Below are 20,027 nucleotides of genomic sequence, written 5' to 3' on the forward strand. Positions count from 1 at the left end.
TCCCTTTCCCCATTACCCCCTCCATCTCTTTCTCCTTCCCCCTCACACCCTCCCTCCATCTCTTTCTCCTTCCCCCTCACCCCCTCCCTCCATCTCTTTCTCCTTCCCCCTCACCCCCTCCCTCCATCTCTTTCTCCTTCCCCCTCACCCCCTCCCTCCATCTCCTTCCCCCTCACCCCCTCCCTCCATCTCTCACCTCTCACAGTGATCTTGTGTTCTCCAGTGTTGGGGTGGGTGAAGATCTCCACATGCATGACCACCTCTCCGATCGGCTCCTCCACTCCCGACCCTACCAGAGGTCAAGTGTTAACCATGACATAAGACACACAGCATTGAGATCACTGCTGTTGACCAGAGCACACTATGACCCCCGCAGTGTTTCAGATTGTAGCAAGCAAGTTTAATGCACAATAAAGCAAAGGCAAGCTGATAAATCTGTCTACACGATGCATGCTGTGTGTGTGTGTGTGGGAGTCTGGCCATGTCTAGACGTTGGGATCATTCCACCACTGGAATCCTTTCCTACATTGTCCATTCCCTGATTTAAATGTTTTATCCAAGTTTTATTGTCATGTGCATAAGTATGTATGTGGTCTACTAGGACTAGACGGATATCTGTTTAATCCAGTTAGTTTAAGAGCGCAGCAGTGTTTTGCTGGCTGGCCATAGCTACAGTGGGTTTAGTGCCAGGGTTAAAGCCTGCAGCTGGTCTGCACCAGACTGTTATCCACTAATTGACGGTTATTCTCCGGAAACACGCTGTTTACATTAAATGAGTATGGAGAGGGGAGGGGTGAGGCAGTGGCAAAGGTACTTACCCTTCTCTGGTAATGTGTCTTCGTTGAGGGTATACCTGACCCCCTTCCCTCCATGGACTAGCAGGGAGAGAGAAAGAGAAGAGAGGAGAAAGTTCAGTAGGATATCCCAGCTCACATGTATCGTTGTACCAAATCTCACAAGGAGAGTTACCATTCACAGAGGCAGGCAGAGAGAGAGAGAGAAGTGGAGAGCCAGAGAGCCAGCCAGCCAGCCATCCAGACAAACAGAGAGCCAGCCAGACAGAGACAGAGTGAGTGTCGTACCCTGAGCGTTTTGGGAGAGGACAAACTTCCTGATGAGCTTGTCAGTGTGTTGTGTGTAAAGGGACAGGGCGTAGTGCAGAGACTTCAGGTCCGGACTCTTCTCCAGGAATGTCTTCTTCAGACCCACACCGCCCGCATGGAAGTATTGCTGCAGGGGAAGAGGCCAACAGGCATTGTTATTTATCCATAGAGAGACATAACATATTATAACCCTTGTTATAATACATGATGTAGGTTCATACATGCTTATAACAAGTTATAAAGCTTTATACCTGGATTCTTTAAGTAAAGTGCATTTTATGTACTACATAATACATACTACACATACTTCCTACAAAGTGTACATTATGTATACTGTACCTTAATGGTGTCCAATGCGAGCTCTATGACGGCACACTGTTTAGGAGTGAGAGCCTTGGCCTCCTCTCGCACCATGTGCTCCTGCAGGGCAGGGAAACAGAGGCCGAGTTCATTCATGCAACAATGTAGTTAATACAACACACTACACGACAGTGTGCTGCAGAAATGAACTCATCCTAATGTGTCATCATTACCTTGAGCTTGGAGAGCTGGCCCAACTCCTTAGCTGCATTAAAGATCATCTGAGTGCCCTGTGGAGGGGAGAGAGAAAGAGGTTGAGAGAGAGAGCGAGGTTGAGAGAGAGAGAGAGAGGTTGAGAGAGAGAGCGAGGTTGAGAGAGAGAGCGAGGTTGAGAGAGAGAGAGGTTGAGAGAGAGAGAGCGAGGTTGAGAGAGAGAGAGAGGTTGAGAGAGAGAGAAAGGCTGAGCGAGAGAGAGTGAGGTTGAGAGAGAGTGAGGTTGAGAGAGAGAGTGAGGTTGAGCGAGGTTGAGAGAGCGAGGTTGAGCGAGAGAGAGCGAGGTTGAGAGAGAGAGCGAGGTTGAGCGCGAGAGAGCGAAGGTTGAGAGAGAGCGAGGTTGAGCGAGAGAGAGCGAGGTTGAGAGAGAGAGCGAGGTTGAGAGAGAGAGTGAGGTTGAGCGAGAGAGAGCGAAGTTGAGAGAGCGAGGTTGAGCGAGAGAGAGCGAGGTTGAGAGAGAGAGCGAGGTTGAGCGAGAGAGAGCGAGGTTGAGAGAGAGAGCGAGGTTGAGAGAGAGATGGTGACGATAGAAGAGGGAGTAGGATGACGAGGGGAGAGTTGTGCTTGAAGAAGATAGAGAGTTTATACATAGCTAAACATAACATGTCACAATAAAGAATCGGGGGAAAAAGGCATGTGCAGGACAGGTTTCAAATCCAGTACCGGGTTGTGTGGAAACTCCAATCCATTCAACATACAGGCAACACTGTAGCGGAAGGACACACGATAGGACAGGAGGTAAGGGAGGAGAGGAAGAGGGGAAGGAGAAGCGTAAGGAGGGGTGGGGGTAAGGCGCTGTATTGCAGTGGCACCAGGTCAGGTAATCCATCTCTCAGTCGTGCACCATGCGCCTATCTAAAATACAGGGGATGATACTGACACTATTCAACACACTCAAATCCACCCCTCGCCCCTACCTACTAGTCTTACTGCTTACACCAACCACATTTTTCTAGAGTTATACAAGCGGGGGGTAGGGTCTTGGGCTCAATCTGAGAAGGAGAGATGGGGGACAAGAGGAGTGATACTGTGCTGTCGCAGGTAGCAGAGGAGTCTGTGTGTCCGTGCTGACAGACAGCAGACAGGGAGAAACACACACACGCACTTGTTCACACACACATGCACACGTACACACACAGTACTTACTATTGCCTAAGGAGGAGAGAAAGAGAGGGTGGGGCGATGGCGAGAGTGGGGGGGGGGGGGGGGGGGGGTCAGTGAAACTCCAGGCCCATCTCAACCAATCAACAACGAGCAGGGAGAGGAAGTAACCATTCAATCCTCTCCTCTTATTCTAGCCAGGACTTCATATTTATAAATGAATGGTAGATACGGTATTATACTATGGAAAAGGGCATGAAAAAAAGACCTGAAGCAGAGAGTATTGAAGAGAGTTTTGTGCAGGTTTGTAGACATAAGAAAAGTGTATGTGTGTTTACTCACTGACTGGTCTGTGAATGGTGGAAGCACAATGCTTTTCTCCATAGTGTTAATGACCAGTTTCCACAGTTCCTTCAGCACTCTCTTCAGTACGGTCTTCTCACAGATTTTAGCAAACAGCGACAGGCTAGGGAGGTGAGAACACATACATTTTAGCACACTCATGCTGAACAGAGAGAGAGGGAGAGTGTGTGTGTGTGTGTCTGTGAGTGCATGTGCATCTCTGACTCTGTGGCTCACTTGGTGTCGAGGAAGTCCATGATGGGCTGCAGGACGTTGTCGGCGTCCCCGGCCACGCTGTTGTTGTCAGTAACAGTCTGTCCCTTCACCTGGCCCAGGATGTCGCCCATCTGCTTCACATTCTCCTCAATATGGGGCTGGAAACTAGACACACAGACAACCATCAAAACCCACAACATTCTCCTTCATCTGGGGCTGGAAACTACACAACGGCAGACACACCACAACCATCAAAACCCATGACTCAGGGTCATATGCATTAGGCTCCAAGCGGAAGAAAACAGATTGAAAGAGGGAGTTCTGTTGCATGTCCTAATGAATACGACCCTGGAAGCACCATGCTTCAACTAAACAACTCCACACACACACACACGCGCACGCACACACCTGACGGCAAATATCCTACTAAGGTCGTCCATGACGTTGTTGAGCTTTAATTGCAGGTCCTTCAGGAAGTCACTGGCCTCCACATTAAGCTGGGGGCAGGAAGTAAGTGTCCTTAATACATGTATTTACATAGCAGGAAGTAAGTGCCCTTAATAATACATGTTTTTACATAGAAAATGACACTGTGGGTACAGTGTAATCATTACATTGTAGGTACACATTTTTTACAATGTGGTTCGTGTAATGGCACATTGAGCTCTGAGTGATGGCACATTTTACATTGAGGTTGACAGACTCACATTTTTGCCTCCCATGGCCTCAAACATCTTCTCCAGCTGCACTCTCAGCTGCTGGATGTTATTGATGATGATACAAGGCTGAGGGGAAAGGAAGACACACATAATTAGAGATCTTCTCTTGCAACTTTGCAGAAGCTGTATCTTGCTGATACAAGCAGGCAGACAGATAGAGAAGCTGTATCTTGCTGATATCCAAGCAGAGGCAGAGCAGACACAGAGAGAGAGAGAGAGAGAGAGAGAGAGAGAGAGAGAGAGAGAGAGAGAGAGAGAGAGAGAGAGAGAGAGAGAGAGAGAGAGAGAGAGAGAGAGAGAAAAAAAGCTCTATCTTGCTGATGTAAAAGCAGACAAAGAGAGAGAAAGAGTGAGAGAGACAGACAGACAGACAGAGAAGCTGTATCTTGCTGATCCAAGCAGAGGCAGAGCAGACAGACAGAGGCTCTAGGCTCAGTGTTGACTATAGATGAATCAGTCCACTGGGAGACTTGGTTTTCTGGGAGCCAGTCCAGCTTCTCCCTCTAGACCACAATCAGTTCTCATTCACTTACAGTACACACGCACATGCACAAACACACAGACACACACACACGTGACATTTCCCTAACCTACCACTTTCTCTTTCTCTTTGTTCCCGCATTGTTTGGGGAACTCTTTGGAAATGATCTCAGCATAGGACAGCAGAACATTGCCGATGGTCTGATAGAGAGAGAGAGACAGAGAGAGGGAGAGACAGAAAGAAAGAGAGAGAGAGGATGAGAGACAATTAGCATCTTCTGTATCATCTAACCCTGTTAGTGTTCGATCACAGAAGACCTCCACATTATATCATATTCATAAGGGCTTTTTCAAGTCACACATCATAGACCAATACAGTCTGAAATGTCGGCCATATTGGTAAGGCCTACAGGGAAAGTGGTACCTTGGCGAATCTCTTCATGTAGTTGCCTACGATCTGGGGGTCGGGACACTCTAGCTTGCGTATGATCTCAAAGCTCTGGTTGAGCTGGGAGAACACGTCCACCACCGAGCAGGAGAACAGAGCATGCTCCGACGTTACCTGGAACTGTAGGGGGGAAGAGAGGAGGGAAGGGAGGAGAGGAAGGGAAGGGGGCGGGAAAGGAAAGAACAGGGGAGAGGAGCAAAGGGGATGAGGAGAGAGGAAAGGAGAGAGGAGGGTGGGGGATGAGAGGGAGAAAGGTGACATGGCAGAGAAGAGAGGAATTGGGTAGAGGGAGATTGGGGGGAGTGGGAGAATGGACGAGACGGGGGATTATTAAAGTGCTTTGATATCTGGGTGCTTTGATATCTAACAAAAGGCACAAGTAACAGGTCCATAATGATCAAGACTGGGATCCCCACACTTCAAAGAACAGGAGAAGGATGCCCCCTTTTTCAAGGCCATACATTTCATCTTATATGCTAAAGATAGATGGCAAGTGCTGTTGAATTCTCTATGAATGGACAGCGTGTGGCTGGTTCCTCTCGCCACATTAATGATGTGGTGATCAGGGATATGATGGGGAGCAGAGCCCTCATTAACACCCCTGTCATTAGCGGGGTATTGAGCGGTGTTGTGAAGGGGAGGGTGGCGGTGGGACTGGATTCCTGCTGACACAGGAAACAAGAAGATGCTGTGGGCGACAGAAATTGGACCCTTAGGACCACAGACGAATGAGGGGAGAGAACCTGCTCATACGCATCGACTCGCGTGTGTGTGCGAATGTGTACTCAGTGTGTGTGTGAGTGTGTGTGTGTCAGTTCCTCGAGGGCTGCCGTGTGTGCTAGGTCTCATGTCTGTGTGTTATTGGCCACATATTGATTACGTTGAGCCTCTAACCTGCTTCTTCCTCTCTCCCAGACCACTTGGTGCTGAGTAAGGGAAGTACACATGATGGAAGTGTGTTGGGGGAATTGGTGGGAAGGACAGGGCAGTCATTTCTCTGTTGGGTGTTTACAACATTTACAACTTTTACAGTGAAATTGCATAGTACATCTTTATGTCTAGTAGGCCTACATCAGTAGGATCTTTAGTACCTCAAAATTCATTTAATAAGGTACATATTTTGAAACGTTTTAAATCATTTCAATTAATCTCAAATAAATAATAAACCTACAGTATCAATTATTGAGAAACAACTACGTAATTACAATTTGACGATGTATCGTCTAGCAAATAACACAAGTAAATAGAAGCCTGTAATACAAACCATTGCCAATTTATTTTTAATATCTCAGAGAGGAAACAGATGTGAGTTTACCCCGTCCTTTGTGTCCCTCACTAGGGCACCGTGCAGGAAGTCTCTGGACACTTCCTCGTTCTCGTCCAACCACTGGATGACAAACGGCTCAAACCACCTATGAGACAGCAGAGAAAGGGTCCCCAAAATCATCTCATTATGTGATAACAAGCCCCCCAAATATATATTCTTCATGGACTTTCCCTAAAAAAAGAGCTGAATTAGATGAGATAAAGGACACTCACGCTGGGTACTCAGGAACACGTTTCTGGAAGGTGGGCAGCTCTTTGCAGTATTCATTGTAGAGCCACTTAACCTTGAAGTGCAGGTTCATGTAATCAGCACTCTTACACAGACGGTTCTTCTCATGCTCTGGGAACCAGAGACAGGTTGGTAGCATTAGTTTAGGGACTTATTGATTGATACGACACACGTGCGCGCGCGCACATACACACACACACACACACACACACACACACACACACATACCCTCCATGGCATATCTCATGTCTTGAGCGAACATGTTCCACATGACCTCAGCACTGATGACACCCACGTTCAGTTCCTGAGGAAACCTACAGAGGGCAGAAGAACAGAGTGTTCAGAGAGGAGAGAGAGAGAGAGAGAGAGAGAGAGAGAGAGACAGAGAGAGAGAGCATGAGACGGAGAGAGGGAGAGACAGAGACAGAGAGAGAGAGAGAGAGAGAGAGACAGAGAGAGAGAGAGACAAAGAGAGGGAGGGAGAGAGAAGGAGAGACGGAGATAGAGAAACTCACTGGTTGAGACAGGGTGTGTAGGAGTTCTTGTCCTCTTCTATGATGGAGACAATGAGGGTGATGAGTTTGGACCAGAAATCCAGGTTCTTGATGCTCGGACCCTGCTCTTCTGGAACGTCAGCCTTAGCCTGGAGAGAAAGAGGACGGTCAGACACAAACACACAGATATGCATGCACTCACATGAACTCACATACACATCACACACCACAAACACACACCCCCCAACCACACTCACAGGGTCTGTCTGGTATTCTCTGCCGTAGAGTTCATGGCAGTTGTTGAAGATGTACTCGTAGGTGGAGTTGAGACAGGCTTTGACACAGTCCTTCACCACCTGACTGGCCCTGGGGGGGCTCTGCAGCTCCTGGACCTAATCACACAGTAAGTTCAAAGGTCAGTTAGCTTAGCATTAGCATGCAGTGCATTCGGAAAGTATTCAGACCCCTTGACTTTTTCCACATTTTGTTACGTTACAGCCTTTTTCTAAAATGTATTTGTTTTTTTCCTCATCAATCTACACACAATGCCCCATAATGACAAAGCAAAAACAGGTTTTTAGAAATGTTTGCAAATTTGAAATATCACATTTACATAAGTATTCAGACCCTTTACTCAGTATTTTGTGGAAGCACCTTTGGCAACGATTACAGCCTCGAGTCTTCTTGTGTATGACGCTACAAGCTTGGCACACCTGTATTTGGAGAGTTTATCCCATTCTTCTCTGCAGATCCTCAAGCTCTATCAGGTTGGATGGGGAGCGTCGCTGCACAGCTATTTTCAGGTCTCTCCAGACGTTAGATCGGGTTCAAGTCCGGCCTCTGGCTGGGCACTCAAGGACATTCAGAGACTTGTCCCGAAGCCACTCCTGCATTGTCTTGGCTGTGTGCTTAGGGTCGTTGTCCTGTTTGAAGGTGAACCTTCGCCCCACTCTGAGGTCCTGAGCACTCTGGAGCAGGTTTTCATCAAGGATCTCTCTGTCCTTTGATCCGTTCAGCTTTGCCTCGATCCTGACTAGTCTCCCAGTCCCTGCCGCTGAAAACCATCCCCACAGCATGATGCTGCCACCACCATGCTTCACCGTAGACATGGTGCCAGGTTTTCTCCAGGTGTGATGCTTGGCATTCAGGCCAAAGAGTTCAATCTTGGTTTCATCAGACCAGACAATCTTGTTTCTCATGGTCTAAGAGTCCTTTAGGTGCCTTTTGGCAAACTCCAAACAGGCTGTCATGTGCCTTTTACTGAGGAGTGGCTTCCGTCTGGCCACTTTACCATAAAGGCCTGATTGGTGGAGTGCTGCAGAGATGGTGGTCCTTCTGGAAGGTTCTCCCATCTCCACAGAGGAACTCTAGAGCTCTGTCAGAGTGACCATCGGGTTCTTGGTCACCTCCCTTACCAAGGCCCTTCTCCCCCGATTGCTCAGTTTGGCCGGGCGGCCAGCTCTAGGAAGAGTCTTGGTGGTTCCAAACTTCTTCCATTTAAGAATGATGGAGGCCACTGGGGTCTTGGGGACATTCAATGCTGCAGAAATTTTTCCCCAGATCTGTGCCTCGACAAAACCTGTCTTGGAGCTCTACGGACAATTCATTCGACCTCATGGCTTGGTTTTTGCTCTGACATGTACTGTCAACTGTGGGACCTTTATATAGACAGAAACATCTCAAGGATGATCAATGGGAACAGGATGCACCTGAGCTCAATTTTGAGTAATTACTTATGTAAATAAGGTACTTCTGTTTTCTATTTTTTATAATTTTGCTACATTTTCTAAAATCCTGTTTTCGCTTTGTCATTATGGGGTATTGTGTGTAGATTGATGACGAAAATGTTTTATTTAATCAATTTTAGATTAAGACTTTAATGTAATAAATTGTGGAAAAGGTGAAGGAGTCTGAATACTTTCCAAATGCACTGTATATGGCTGATACACCCTAACCGGTGCTAAATGTTGCCCTCAAGAGCTAGCCTGATCAAACCATCCTGATTGCTGCGCTCTCGTTTTGTTTTACTGAATCTGTGTAGCAAAACATGATGTAAGCTCGCGAGATCAGGATGGTCTTAAGAGGCTCCTCAAGAGCTAGCTTAGCAAGTAAGTCTATTTATGAATCCACATATATATTGCTTCTTTCCTGGAATTAAATGTTGGCTGGCACAAGCCAGCTCTACGACTTGAGGAAAAAGAGATGAAGAAGGAGATGAATGGAGTTTTGTTTTGTTTACCTTCATTCTGAAGAAGGTGATGCTGGTCAGTAGGTCTACAGTGGACTTGAGGTCCTGCAGCCTCTCAGGGCTACTAGCTGGGAAGTTATTCTACAAACACACAGGAACACCATTACAAACATAGAAACACACTGATATATACTCTACAACAGTGTAGAAACACACAGAAACACTGTTACGAACAGAGATATGTTCTTGAAAAACAGGTTCAGATACAGTTGAAGTCGGAAGTTTACATACACCTTAGCCAAATACATTTAAACTCAGTTTTTCACAATTCCTGACATTTAATCCTAGTAAAAATTCCCTGTCTTAGGTCAGTTAGGATCACCACTTTATTTTAAGAATGTGAAATGTCAGAATAATAGTAGAGAGAATGATGTATTTCAGCTTTTATTTATTTCATCACATTCCCAGTGGGTCACAAGTTTACATACACTCAATTAGTATTTGGTAGCATTGCCTTTAAATTGTTTAACTTGGGTCAAACGTTTCGGGTAGCCTTCCACAAGCTTCCCACAATAAGTTGGGTGAATTTTGGCCCATTCCTCCTGACAGAGCTGGTGTAACTGAGTCAGGTTTGTAGGCCTCCTTGCTCACACACGCTTTTTCAGTTCTGCCCATACATTTTCTATAGGATTGAGGTCTGGGTATTGTGATGGCCACTCCAATACCTTGACTTTGTTGTGCTTAAGCCATTTTGCCACTACTTTGGAAGTATATTGGTACTTTTCGCACCAAAGTACGTTCATCTCTAGGAGACAAAACGCGTCTCCTTCCTGAGCGGTATGACGGATCGGTGGTCCCATGGTGTTTATACTTGCGTACTATTGTTTGTACAGATGAACGTGGTACGTTCAGGCATTTGGAAATTGCTTTCAAGGATGAACCAGACTTGTGGAGGTCTACAATAATTTTTCTGAGGTCTTGGCTGATTTCTTTTGATTTTCCCATGATGTCAAGCAAAGAGGCACTGAGTTTGAAGGTAGGCCTTGAAATACATCCACAGGTACACCTCCAATTGACTCAAATGATGTCAATTAGCCTATCAGAAGCTTCTAAAGCCATGACATCATTTTCTGGAATTTTCCAAGCTGTTTAAAGGCACAGTCAACTTAGTGTATGTAAACTTCTGACCCACTGGAATTGTGATACAGTGAATTATAAGTGAAATAATCTGTCTGTAAACAATTGTTGGAAAAATGACTTGTGTCATGCACAAAGTAGGTGTCCTAACCGACTTGCCAAAACTATAGTTTGTTAAAAAGAAATTTGTGGAGTGGTTGAAAAACGAGTTTAAATGACTCCAAAGTGTATGTAAACTTCCGACTTCAACTGTATCACAAGACTGGTAAAATAAACATGGCTTGTTGAAGGCCTATCTAACTTAGAATGTAAGGTTTATTTTGATAGTATAATTTTGTAGTAGTCTATTCTATCTCCTCCATCATGCCCTTCAACTTTTGGTCGAATAAAAGTAGAATATAAATATAATAATGTCAACTGCAAGAAAATGCTACTCATCTAATGGCCTACAGATGGAACTGGAAGGATAATCAAATTACACAAAACAAAATATTCACAAACAAAAACAACTAAAATACAAAAACACATGAATGATTAGAAAACGCAAATACTGGAATAGAGGGCTAATCTAAAACAGTGACTTTCATACATAACACAGAATACAAACCAGTGTTTGTGTGAAGTCAAACTTTGTGAAAAACACTTCTAAAAGTATCTCAATACACTTAACACATTAAAAAAAGAAAAATAGAAAACAGTGAAAGAAAATAGTTGACATTACCCTGTACATGGAAAGGTCAATCCTCAGGGAGTTGTGGAGCTGATCTAGAAGTTTCACAAACCTGTCCTTCTACCCACAGAGGACACACACACAGGACAAGATAAAACAGGATTAAAAATTGTAACATCATCTCAGCTGACAGTGTATATTTGTGTATATTTTGCTTATGTCAATCCAGGACAGGATCTAGCTTAGCTTGGTGAGTCTGATTGGGCAGTTGGGGATGTAGGTTGGGCCACTGTTTGAAAATGGGTGTTGGAGGCTGTATTAGGGCAGAGGGCCCTCAGGACAATGTTCCGGTTTTGAACCTACTTTCCTTTTTACTTTACCTACACAGTTCAACATGTCTTGACATGTAATCTCTAAGAAGACATTTCCATTCATAATTAATCAATACAGTTAATACAATTTTAAATGAAATACCTTTTAATAAAATGTAAACCTAAAACAATAATGGTTGGTTTCAGGGACACAGATTAAGTGTAGTCCTGGACTAAAGAGAATCTCCATTGAAATAGCTTTTAGGTCCAAGACTAGGCTTAATCTATGTCTGGGAAACCGCCCCTAAAAGTATAAACTAATGAACTCACTCCAAAGTTGGATGCGGCGAAGCGGTCTGATGCTGAAACGTTATTGGTGGACTGGGTGGTGTGAGCATAGTAGGCATTGATGTTGGCCAGAAGGGTACTCATCACCGCGGGAACGCCCGGGCACATGTACTTAGACGACAGACATGCAAAATGGCTGTGGACACACATAATAGAATAATTATATTCATATTAACTGGGACTTTTAGGGATGAAATATGTTGTCATTTGTCTGTCCAGTGTAGTTTGTCCAGTAGTCTCAAGTGTGTTTTATTCTGTATTGTGTTACATGTTATCACAGTCAAAAACTGCACCATCGAGAGCATCCTGACTGGTTGCATCACCGCCTGGTATGGCAATTGCTCGGCCTCCGACCGCAAGGCACTACATAGGGTAGTGCGTACGGCCCAGTACATCACTGGGGCCAAGCTTCCTGCCATCCAGGACCTCTATACCAGGCGGTGTCAGAGGAAGGCCCTCAAAATTGTCAAAGACTCTAGCCACCCTAGTCATAGACTGTTAAGTGCCTTGCACATCCAACAGATTTTTCACCTAGTCGGCACGGGGATTAGAACCAGTGACCTTTCGGTTACTGGCACAACGCTCTTACCCTCTAAGCTACCTGCCGGGTGATGGTACATAATACTTGTTCTCTCCTTAATATAAGGTTAAAATCAGAGCTGTATATTTATGTAAGGGATAATCATCAACGCAGCGTTCTATGGAAAATAATGAACAACGTGGAAGGTGTGTTCCACGACGCGGCAGCGTGGCTATAATTTAACACATTTGCCAGTAGAAATATGTTCAACATCCATTGAAGTAGCAAGCAAGTTTACTAGATGGCTAGCTACAGTAGTTGCCATGGTAACGAAAAAAACAGAATTGCTAGTTTAGCTAACCAACCTATCAATCCTAGTTTGCCATTATGAAAATCGAATTCAACAATGCCAATAATGTTTTCAATTCAACTTTTACTTTTAAAAGCAGCTCAAACATAGAACATGTAAGAATGAACTATAGCCATTGAATTCTACCATGCAAATATACAGTGCGTTATAAGAAAATAATGCACACTCTAGAATGCCCTTCAAACCAATCAGAAAGGAGTATTCAACAATGCCATGGTATAAATGTATATATGTATAGCTACGTCTCTGGTCTAAACCAATGACCAAACTCTCTGTATGTGTTCTGTATGGTGATGGTACTGACGTCATAGCCTGGTAGATGGACTCCACTCCGTAACGCATGGCGAACTCATCCACGATCTCCTGAGGAGTCTCCTCGAAGTACACCTTCCACGCGTCGTCACCTTTGGCATCAGGTATCTTCACCACACCACTGTTCTGCTCCTCTGTAGTGTACTGAAACAGGTGCTTCACACACAGCGGGAAAAAACGGTTAGAGGTGTGTGTGTGTGTCTGTGTGTGTGGTAAGTAAGGTAAGTTAAGGTATGGTAGGTCTTACTTCATGTAGACAGGTGTACTGGACATGGTAGGGAGCCACAGTCTCCTCTCCTTTGATCTCTACACTGATGTGCATCCGGATGGCTCCAGACACAGCAGACTTGTCTGTTCTCTTGTCTGTCAGAGGACACCAACACACTCACATCAAGACATTCTGTTGAGGTGACCTCTGATGCCCTCTTCTGATCTCTCTCTCTCTCTCTCTCTCTCTCTCTCTCTCTCTCTCTCTCTCTCTCTCTCTCTCTCTCTCTCTCTCTCTCTCTCTCTCTCTCTCTCTCTCTCTCTCTCTCTCTCCCCTCACTCTCTCACTCTCTCACTCTCTCCCCCTCCATCACTCACCCAGGTTGTACCATACGTCCATCTCGCCGCTGAGTGTGCGGACCTCGATGATGGTCTGACCCAGGAAGTCATCTGACTCCCGTTTGAACTTCTGCTTCACCCTGGACTTGATGTCATCGTCTTCGTCCCACACGCGTACCTTGATGCGGTCCGACGAGTTGTGGCATTCGCTACGAGATTAAGAAATGATGTCAGACGTAACCACACACAGCCATGCATAGACAGACAGACAGACACGCACTCGCTGTACTCACAAGTGGAAGTTCTCATCCCAGACAGGGTTGAGGTTACCGTAGATGGTCTTGGTCCTCTTCTTGGTCTTGCCCACCTGAACTGTGACGTACGGGTCACTGGAGCCGGTCTTGTCCTTGGCCTGGAGGCCCTGGGCACACTGCACTGAGAGACGGACACAGTCACACCATTAGACTCTGGGCATACACCACACAGAGAGTTTTAGCTAAATGGTTGTTTCAGTCTCCTTACTTGAATACACATCAAAATCACTTTGTATAAGAGCATCTGCTAAAGAAAGAACTCAAAAGCAAACATGTAAAATATAATGTATTCTCTGGTTGGCAAAGGGAAGTCTACTGATGTAATCTTCCTACTGCCAGTCAGTAACCAACACCCCCTCCAATCCAAACCTAATCTCAATCTTAATCCCAATCTCAATCCCAGTCCTTGTTTTACCAGTCATGCTGATCATGGCCGACCACTTGGACGTCCCATCGAGCACACTCTGTTTGATCTGCTTCATCTGCGTGGCGTGCGTCGCCTTGACGATGCTAAACACTTCCTGGATGAGCTCGAAGATTTCCGGTTTGTTCCTCTCTCTGATCTTCATCCTGTCCTTTAGAACCATGATGATGTTCTGGGTTCTGTCCTCCTCCCCATGCTTAGAACTCTTCTCCGCTGCCCCTGGAGATGAGAGAGAGGGAGGGGGTGAGAGAGGAGAGGGGTTAGAGTATAGGAAAAGAGCCGGAAGAAAGGAGAGGACAAAGAGAGAAGAGAGAGAGAAGAGAGAGAGAAAGTTGAGAGAGGCAATAAGAAAAAGTTTAAAAGGGCATGAAGGAGGGAGAGAGACTAGGAGAAGAGAAATATTTTTTATGGCCCCCACCCCCATCAAAGTTGCCCATCCCTGGTATAGATGGAGAATATGAGATAGAGAGAAAAGAGGCAGTGATGGTCATTTGGGTAAACCTTCAGATTAAAGGCTCCTAAGGAATAGTGGGGAGAGGGGACAAGTGAGTAATAGGAGATAAAAGAGACCGTAAATCAGTAGTGAATTGAGCTAAAATCTAATCTTGGGGAATGTGAATTAGAGAAGTAATAAGGATGGAGGGACTGAGTCCAGGAGAGAAGCAGGAGGGATGACAGCACATTACTCAGGAGATAAATTGAAAAGGAAGAGGGGAGGAGAAAGAGAGAGAGGAGAGTAATGGGATGTCAATCGAAAAAGGGAAAGCAAGAGGGGAAATGAGAGGGAGTTTTTATGGGTGTATATTTATTTCTGTGTGTAGAGTGTAAGGAGAAAATAGTGTGTGTGTGTGTGTAATGTAAAAATGAGACACAGTAGTTATACGTATGTGTGCATGTTTTCGTGTGTGTGTGCACTTGTGTGTTCCTTACTCTGCAGGCAGTCGGCATTGAGCAGGTCCTGGCACTTGTCGTGGCATTTGACCCCGCACTCGGAGCACCTCATGCCCTGGCGAGCGATGCCCCACAACAGCCCCTCGCACTCGTAGCAGTAGGTGGGAGTGGTGGCTGTCCACACCTCAAAGTTATGGGGTGTGGTGCAGGAGATGGGGTAGATCAGAGCCTGTAGGGTCTTCTTGTACACATGAATCTTCTGCAGAAGGGATGGAAGGGGAGGGGGGGAGAGAGAGAGCAAGAGAGAGCGAGAAAGAGAGAAGCATAAAGAGCGAGAGGCAGAGAGAGAGAGCGGCAGAGAGAGAGAGAGGCAGAGAGAGAGAGAGGCAGAGAGAGAGAGAGGCAGAGAGAGAGAGAGGCAGAGAGAGAGAGAGAGAGAGAGAGAGAGAGAGAGAGAGAGAGAGAGAGAGAGAGAGGCAGAGAGAGAGAGGCAGAGAGAGAGAGGCAGAGAGAGAGAGAGGCAGAGAGAGAGAGAGGCAGAGAGAGAGTGAGAGGCAGAGAGAGAGGGGGAGGCAGAGAGAGAGATAGAGAGAAAGAGGCAGAAAGAGAGAGAGAGGCAGAGAGAGAGAGAGGCAGAGGGAGGAATATGGTATTAATTATACATGCACACTACCTGATGAAGGCAGCTAGCTGCCAAAAACCTTGGTTGTTTAATAAATCAACTGCATTTCAGCAATAAAAAGTGTGGTCGGCTACATTTTCTTTTCGAAGTGTTATGTTCCACCGTGAAAATTGCCCCTTGGGGATGATAACAATAAAGTTGATTGAAATTAGACTGAAACTGAATGGATATTTATAGCTGTGCCGAGACACGCTGAGGTCATAAGTCGTGTGACCCACCAGGTCCTCATTGCCGAGGGTGCTGCAGGCCATCGCCGTGGTGATCCCAGCCTTCCGAGCGTTCTGAGAGGCCATAGACTGGAGAGACAGACAGAGAGAGAGACAGAGACAGAGACAGAGAGTGAGACAGAGAAAGAGAGGAGAGAGACAGAGAAAGGGAGGGAGAGAGAGAGTCAATTATAAATGAATATGAGCCTTGGTACACTACATGACCAAAAGTATGTGGACACCTGCTCATCGAACATCTCATTCCAAAATCATGGGCATTAATATGGAGTTGGTCCCCCCTTTGCTGCTATAACTGCCTCAACTCTTCTGGGAAGGCTTTCCACTAGATGTTGGAACATTGCTTCCATTCAGCCACAAGAGCATTAGTGAGGTTGGGCACTGATGTTGGGTGATTAGGCTTGGCTCGCAGTCAGCGTTCCAATTCATCCCAAAGCTGTTTGATGGGGTTGAGATCAAGGCTCTGTGTAGGCCAGTCAAGTTCCTCCACACCGATCTCGACAAACCATTTATCTATGGACCTCGCTTTGTACACGGGGGCATTGTCATGCTGAAACAGGAAAGGGCGTTCCCCAAACTGTTGAAACAAAGTTGGAAACACAGAATCGTCTAGAATGTCATTGTATGCTGTAGCGCTAAGATTTCCCTTCACTGGAACTAAGGGGCCTAGCCCGTGCCATGAAAAACAGCCCCAGACCATTATTCCTCCTCCCCCAAACTTTACAGTTGGCACTATGCATTCGGGCAGGTAGCGTTCTCCTGGCATCCGCCAAACCCAGATTCGTCGGACTGCCAGATGGTGAAGCGTGATTCATCACTCCAGAGAACGTGTTTCCACTGCTCCAGAGTCCAATGGCGGCGAGCTTTACACCACTCCAACCGACACTTGGCATTGCGCATGGTGATCTTATGCTTGTGTGCGGCTGCTCGGCCATGGAAACCCATTTCATGAAGCTCCCGACGAACAGTTATTGTGCTGACGTTGCTTCCAGAGGCAGTTTGGAACTCAGTAGTGAGTGTTGCAACCGAGGACAGATTATTTTTACACGCTATGTGCTTCAGCACTTGGCGGTCCCGTTCTGTGAGCTTGTGGGGCCTACCACTTCGCGGCTGAGCCGTTATTGCTCCTAGATGTTTCCACTTCACAATAACAGCACTTATAGTTGACTGCGGCAGCTCTAGCAGGGCAGAAATTTGATGAACTGACTTGTTTGAAAGGTGGTATCCTATGATGATGCCACTTTGAAAGTCACTGAGCTCTTCAGTAAGGCCATTCCACTGCCAATGTTTGTCTATAGAGATCGTGGTCCTCTGTAGCTCAATTGGTAGAGCATGGCGCTTGTAACGCCAGGGTAGTGGGTTCGATCCCCGGGACCACCCATACGTAAAAATTTATGCGCACATGACTGTAAGTCGTTTTGGATAAAAGCGTCTGCTAAATGGCATATTATTATCATTGCATGGCTGTGTGCTCGATTGTATACACCTGTCGGCAACGGGTGTGGCTGAAATAGCCAAATCCACTAATTTGAAGGGGTGTCCAAATACTTTTGTATATATAGTGTCATTAAAGTATGGCTATTATGATTACAAGAGAGTTTCAAGGGTTGTTGGTAGTACACCAGCAGACTGGTACAGGTACTCACCATGGCCTGTAACTGCATGACAGATGTAGAGAGACAAGGGAAGGGGGTGAGGGAACATATGTTAGTAAACAAGCACCATACCAGAATTGTATATAGCATATTGATTTATACTCATGTCTCATTGAGTGGCATGTTATAGATGTTTATATACGATGTATAAGAAAGGGGAAGGGGGCAGAGGGTGTGTATGTAAATGAGTGTGTGTGCGTGTGTGTGCCTGTTTTGTGTGCGTGTTAAACAGCTTTTAGCTTGTAATATATTCTGCCCTCTCCCTCCTTTTACGTACATAGGCGTCTTATTCGCTGCCTGACAGCAATTCAAATATATGACTCAGACAGAGGATGCCACAGTTAGAGTCATGGCTATAGACTTCCTGTCACACCATCCACTGCAAAATGGTAATCCCTCATTTCGTGTCATGGTTTCACAGTTTCCCAGGACATAAGGCTGGCTAAAGAGGGAGCGGGTGTGATGTCTGTGGGAGGGAGCTAGGTCCCCAGAGTGCTGCAGAGGAAACTGAACAGACAGAAAGGCCAATAATGGCAGTAATGATTCCGAAAGGGGGAGGCGGAGGGGGTGGCATGGGCCAAGGTACGGTTGCTGTGGTGTGTGTGTGTGTGTGTGTGTGTGTGTTTGTGTGTGTTTGTGTGTGGTCTCTTACGAGGTCTCTGACCAGGGTTGGACCTTTCTTCTTGCGTAGGTCAGGCATGCTGTCGATGCTGTACAGAACCTCTCCTACCCTGAGCAGGTAAAACAACCTTACTGTTACACACCAGCCAACAAATATACTGTATACCTCTCAGACATTTATCCGCTGCTACTGGTAAGTTTAGACTATTTTGTTGAAGTGAAATGATGATGACAAGGTGCTCCAGATGTTGTTTTTTTATTGCTATTTACTTTTAAAATCTGGACAATAATGTATGTCTAATCTAATAATTCTCCTCTCCAATTCTATTCATAAAGCCCTTGAGAGGACTGGAGCCAGTGGATGAAACACTATCCTCAGTATTACATATTTACAGTAGTGGCAATCATTTATTGATTGATTGTTGTACTACGCTAGTTAGTATAGCATTTACTGTAAATGCAAATCTCATTGTGGTAACTGCACTGAGGTGCCGTGGTAGAGTGGTAGTTACTGTATGTGATCTTTTGTTGTGAGCAGTGATGGGTAACTCACCCTCCTTTACCAAACCACAAGGAATTGGACGGCTCTCCTCGTGCCTGGAGAGAGAGGGGGAAGAGGGAGAGAGAAAGAAGACAGGGAGGAGGAGGGTGGGAAGAGTACAGTTACGTCTGGGTGATGAGTATCTTTCACTAAACGTTTGAAATCAATTTCATCCATATGCAGAGCATCTAGAGTGCACAAGAGTGCAGCATTTAGCTGGTAAATTTGATTTTTTGTGGGGGAGGATGCCCCCGAGCCCCCAAACAAGGAAATCAAGACCATTTCCACCACTGATGACTACCTCAGACAACATTCTTAAAGCTGCACTATCTATTCATCCTCCTCTATCTCAATCTCTTTTCATCTTTCTCTCTATCCTCTCTTTCTCTCTCCCACCCTCTCCAGCTCATTCCTTCTGTCATAGAGATAAATTAGAGCTAGTAAACTGTGAAATCACTTCTATAGAGACCTTCTACTAAAGAACCCATTCAGACTCAGAACTCCAGGTGAGTGAACTCTCTGGCCAACCAATGACATGAATTGATCAGTCAACCACAAGGGAGAAAAGAAAACCAGCCTTTCTTTGTCCCTTAAGGCCTGGAATTGAGCAGCTCTGCAATAGGCCTATATCTAATATTAAAGCTACAGTCTATGATTCTGAAAAAAACACACACATATTCTTCAAGGATCAATGGCTATATATCACTAATTCAAAAGTCCAAAAATAGATTTACCAGCTTTAACTGAATAGACCGTCACAGCAATCACATGTACTTTTATCTCGCGCTAGCTATGGCCCTCGTCACACATTCAGACTCCCATCCTCCAGCTCAGGGTCAGAGAAATACCATAATAGAGAAAGAGAGAGTTTTGACTCATTCAACCTTGGGATTCTGCCACATCCTAACGCTGTTTGTCTGGTTTTATTTAAAGCCTTCTTAAACCCACAGATTTGAAGAAAAATATAATGAAGAAATACTGAAAGGAAAATTAATTCCAACTGCATACTGGGTAAAAATATAAACAGGTATAAAAAATCTAATGTTAATGATTGATTTTGCAAGCAACACTGCAAAGGTATTGATGGAAAAGTTTCTTGCCGATTTCACCTGACGGTAGTTAACTCCTACGAGCTTGGCTGAAAGATTGTTATAGTTATAAAATCATAATAATGAATATGCAAAGTATCCAAACCATGAAACTCAAACAATTAAACATTGTATAAGATAATACAGCATAGTT

The 20,027-nt window shown here is 45.4% G+C and overlaps 1 protein-coding gene across 1 annotated transcript in view; it reads right to left on the reverse strand.

The window, feature by feature from the left end:
* The window catches only part of LOC311147040 (protein unc-13 homolog A-like), a gene marked incomplete at both ends in the record, with an annotated part of 87,038 nt that overhangs the window by 652 nt on the left and 66,359 nt on the right, over positions 1–20,027 (reverse strand). Inside the window, 29 exons of the mRNA XM_084183647.1 lie at positions 197–289; positions 819–875; positions 1,083–1,230; positions 1,443–1,523; positions 1,637–1,693; positions 3,120–3,243; positions 3,357–3,500; positions 3,744–3,832; positions 4,043–4,120; positions 4,649–4,735; positions 4,959–5,102; positions 6,298–6,394; positions 6,522–6,648; positions 6,766–6,851; positions 7,053–7,180; positions 7,289–7,423; positions 9,271–9,360; positions 11,078–11,146; positions 11,668–11,821; positions 12,880–13,043; positions 13,135–13,250; positions 13,473–13,642; positions 13,727–13,868; positions 14,163–14,390; positions 15,102–15,321; positions 15,963–16,040; positions 17,615–17,626; positions 18,276–18,354; positions 18,798–18,841. Of these exons, the coding sequence (XP_084039773.1) occupies positions 197–289; positions 819–875; positions 1,083–1,230; positions 1,443–1,523; positions 1,637–1,693; positions 3,120–3,243; positions 3,357–3,500; positions 3,744–3,832; positions 4,043–4,120; positions 4,649–4,735; positions 4,959–5,102; positions 6,298–6,394; positions 6,522–6,648; positions 6,766–6,851; positions 7,053–7,180; positions 7,289–7,423; positions 9,271–9,360; positions 11,078–11,146; positions 11,668–11,821; positions 12,880–13,043; positions 13,135–13,250; positions 13,473–13,642; positions 13,727–13,868; positions 14,163–14,390; positions 15,102–15,321; positions 15,963–16,040; positions 17,615–17,626; positions 18,276–18,354; positions 18,798–18,841 (3,241 nt within the window). The remainder of the gene's footprint in view (positions 1–196; positions 290–818; positions 876–1,082; positions 1,231–1,442; positions 1,524–1,636; positions 1,694–3,119; positions 3,244–3,356; positions 3,501–3,743; positions 3,833–4,042; positions 4,121–4,648; positions 4,736–4,958; positions 5,103–6,297; positions 6,395–6,521; positions 6,649–6,765; positions 6,852–7,052; positions 7,181–7,288; positions 7,424–9,270; positions 9,361–11,077; positions 11,147–11,667; positions 11,822–12,879; positions 13,044–13,134; positions 13,251–13,472; positions 13,643–13,726; positions 13,869–14,162; positions 14,391–15,101; positions 15,322–15,962; positions 16,041–17,614; positions 17,627–18,275; positions 18,355–18,797; positions 18,842–20,027) is intronic.

Source organism: Coregonus lavaretus (assembly GCF_964263955.1).
Source record: "Coregonus lavaretus genome assembly, chromosome: 19".
NCBI lineage: Eukaryota > Metazoa > Chordata > Actinopteri > Salmoniformes > Salmonidae > Coregonus > Coregonus lavaretus.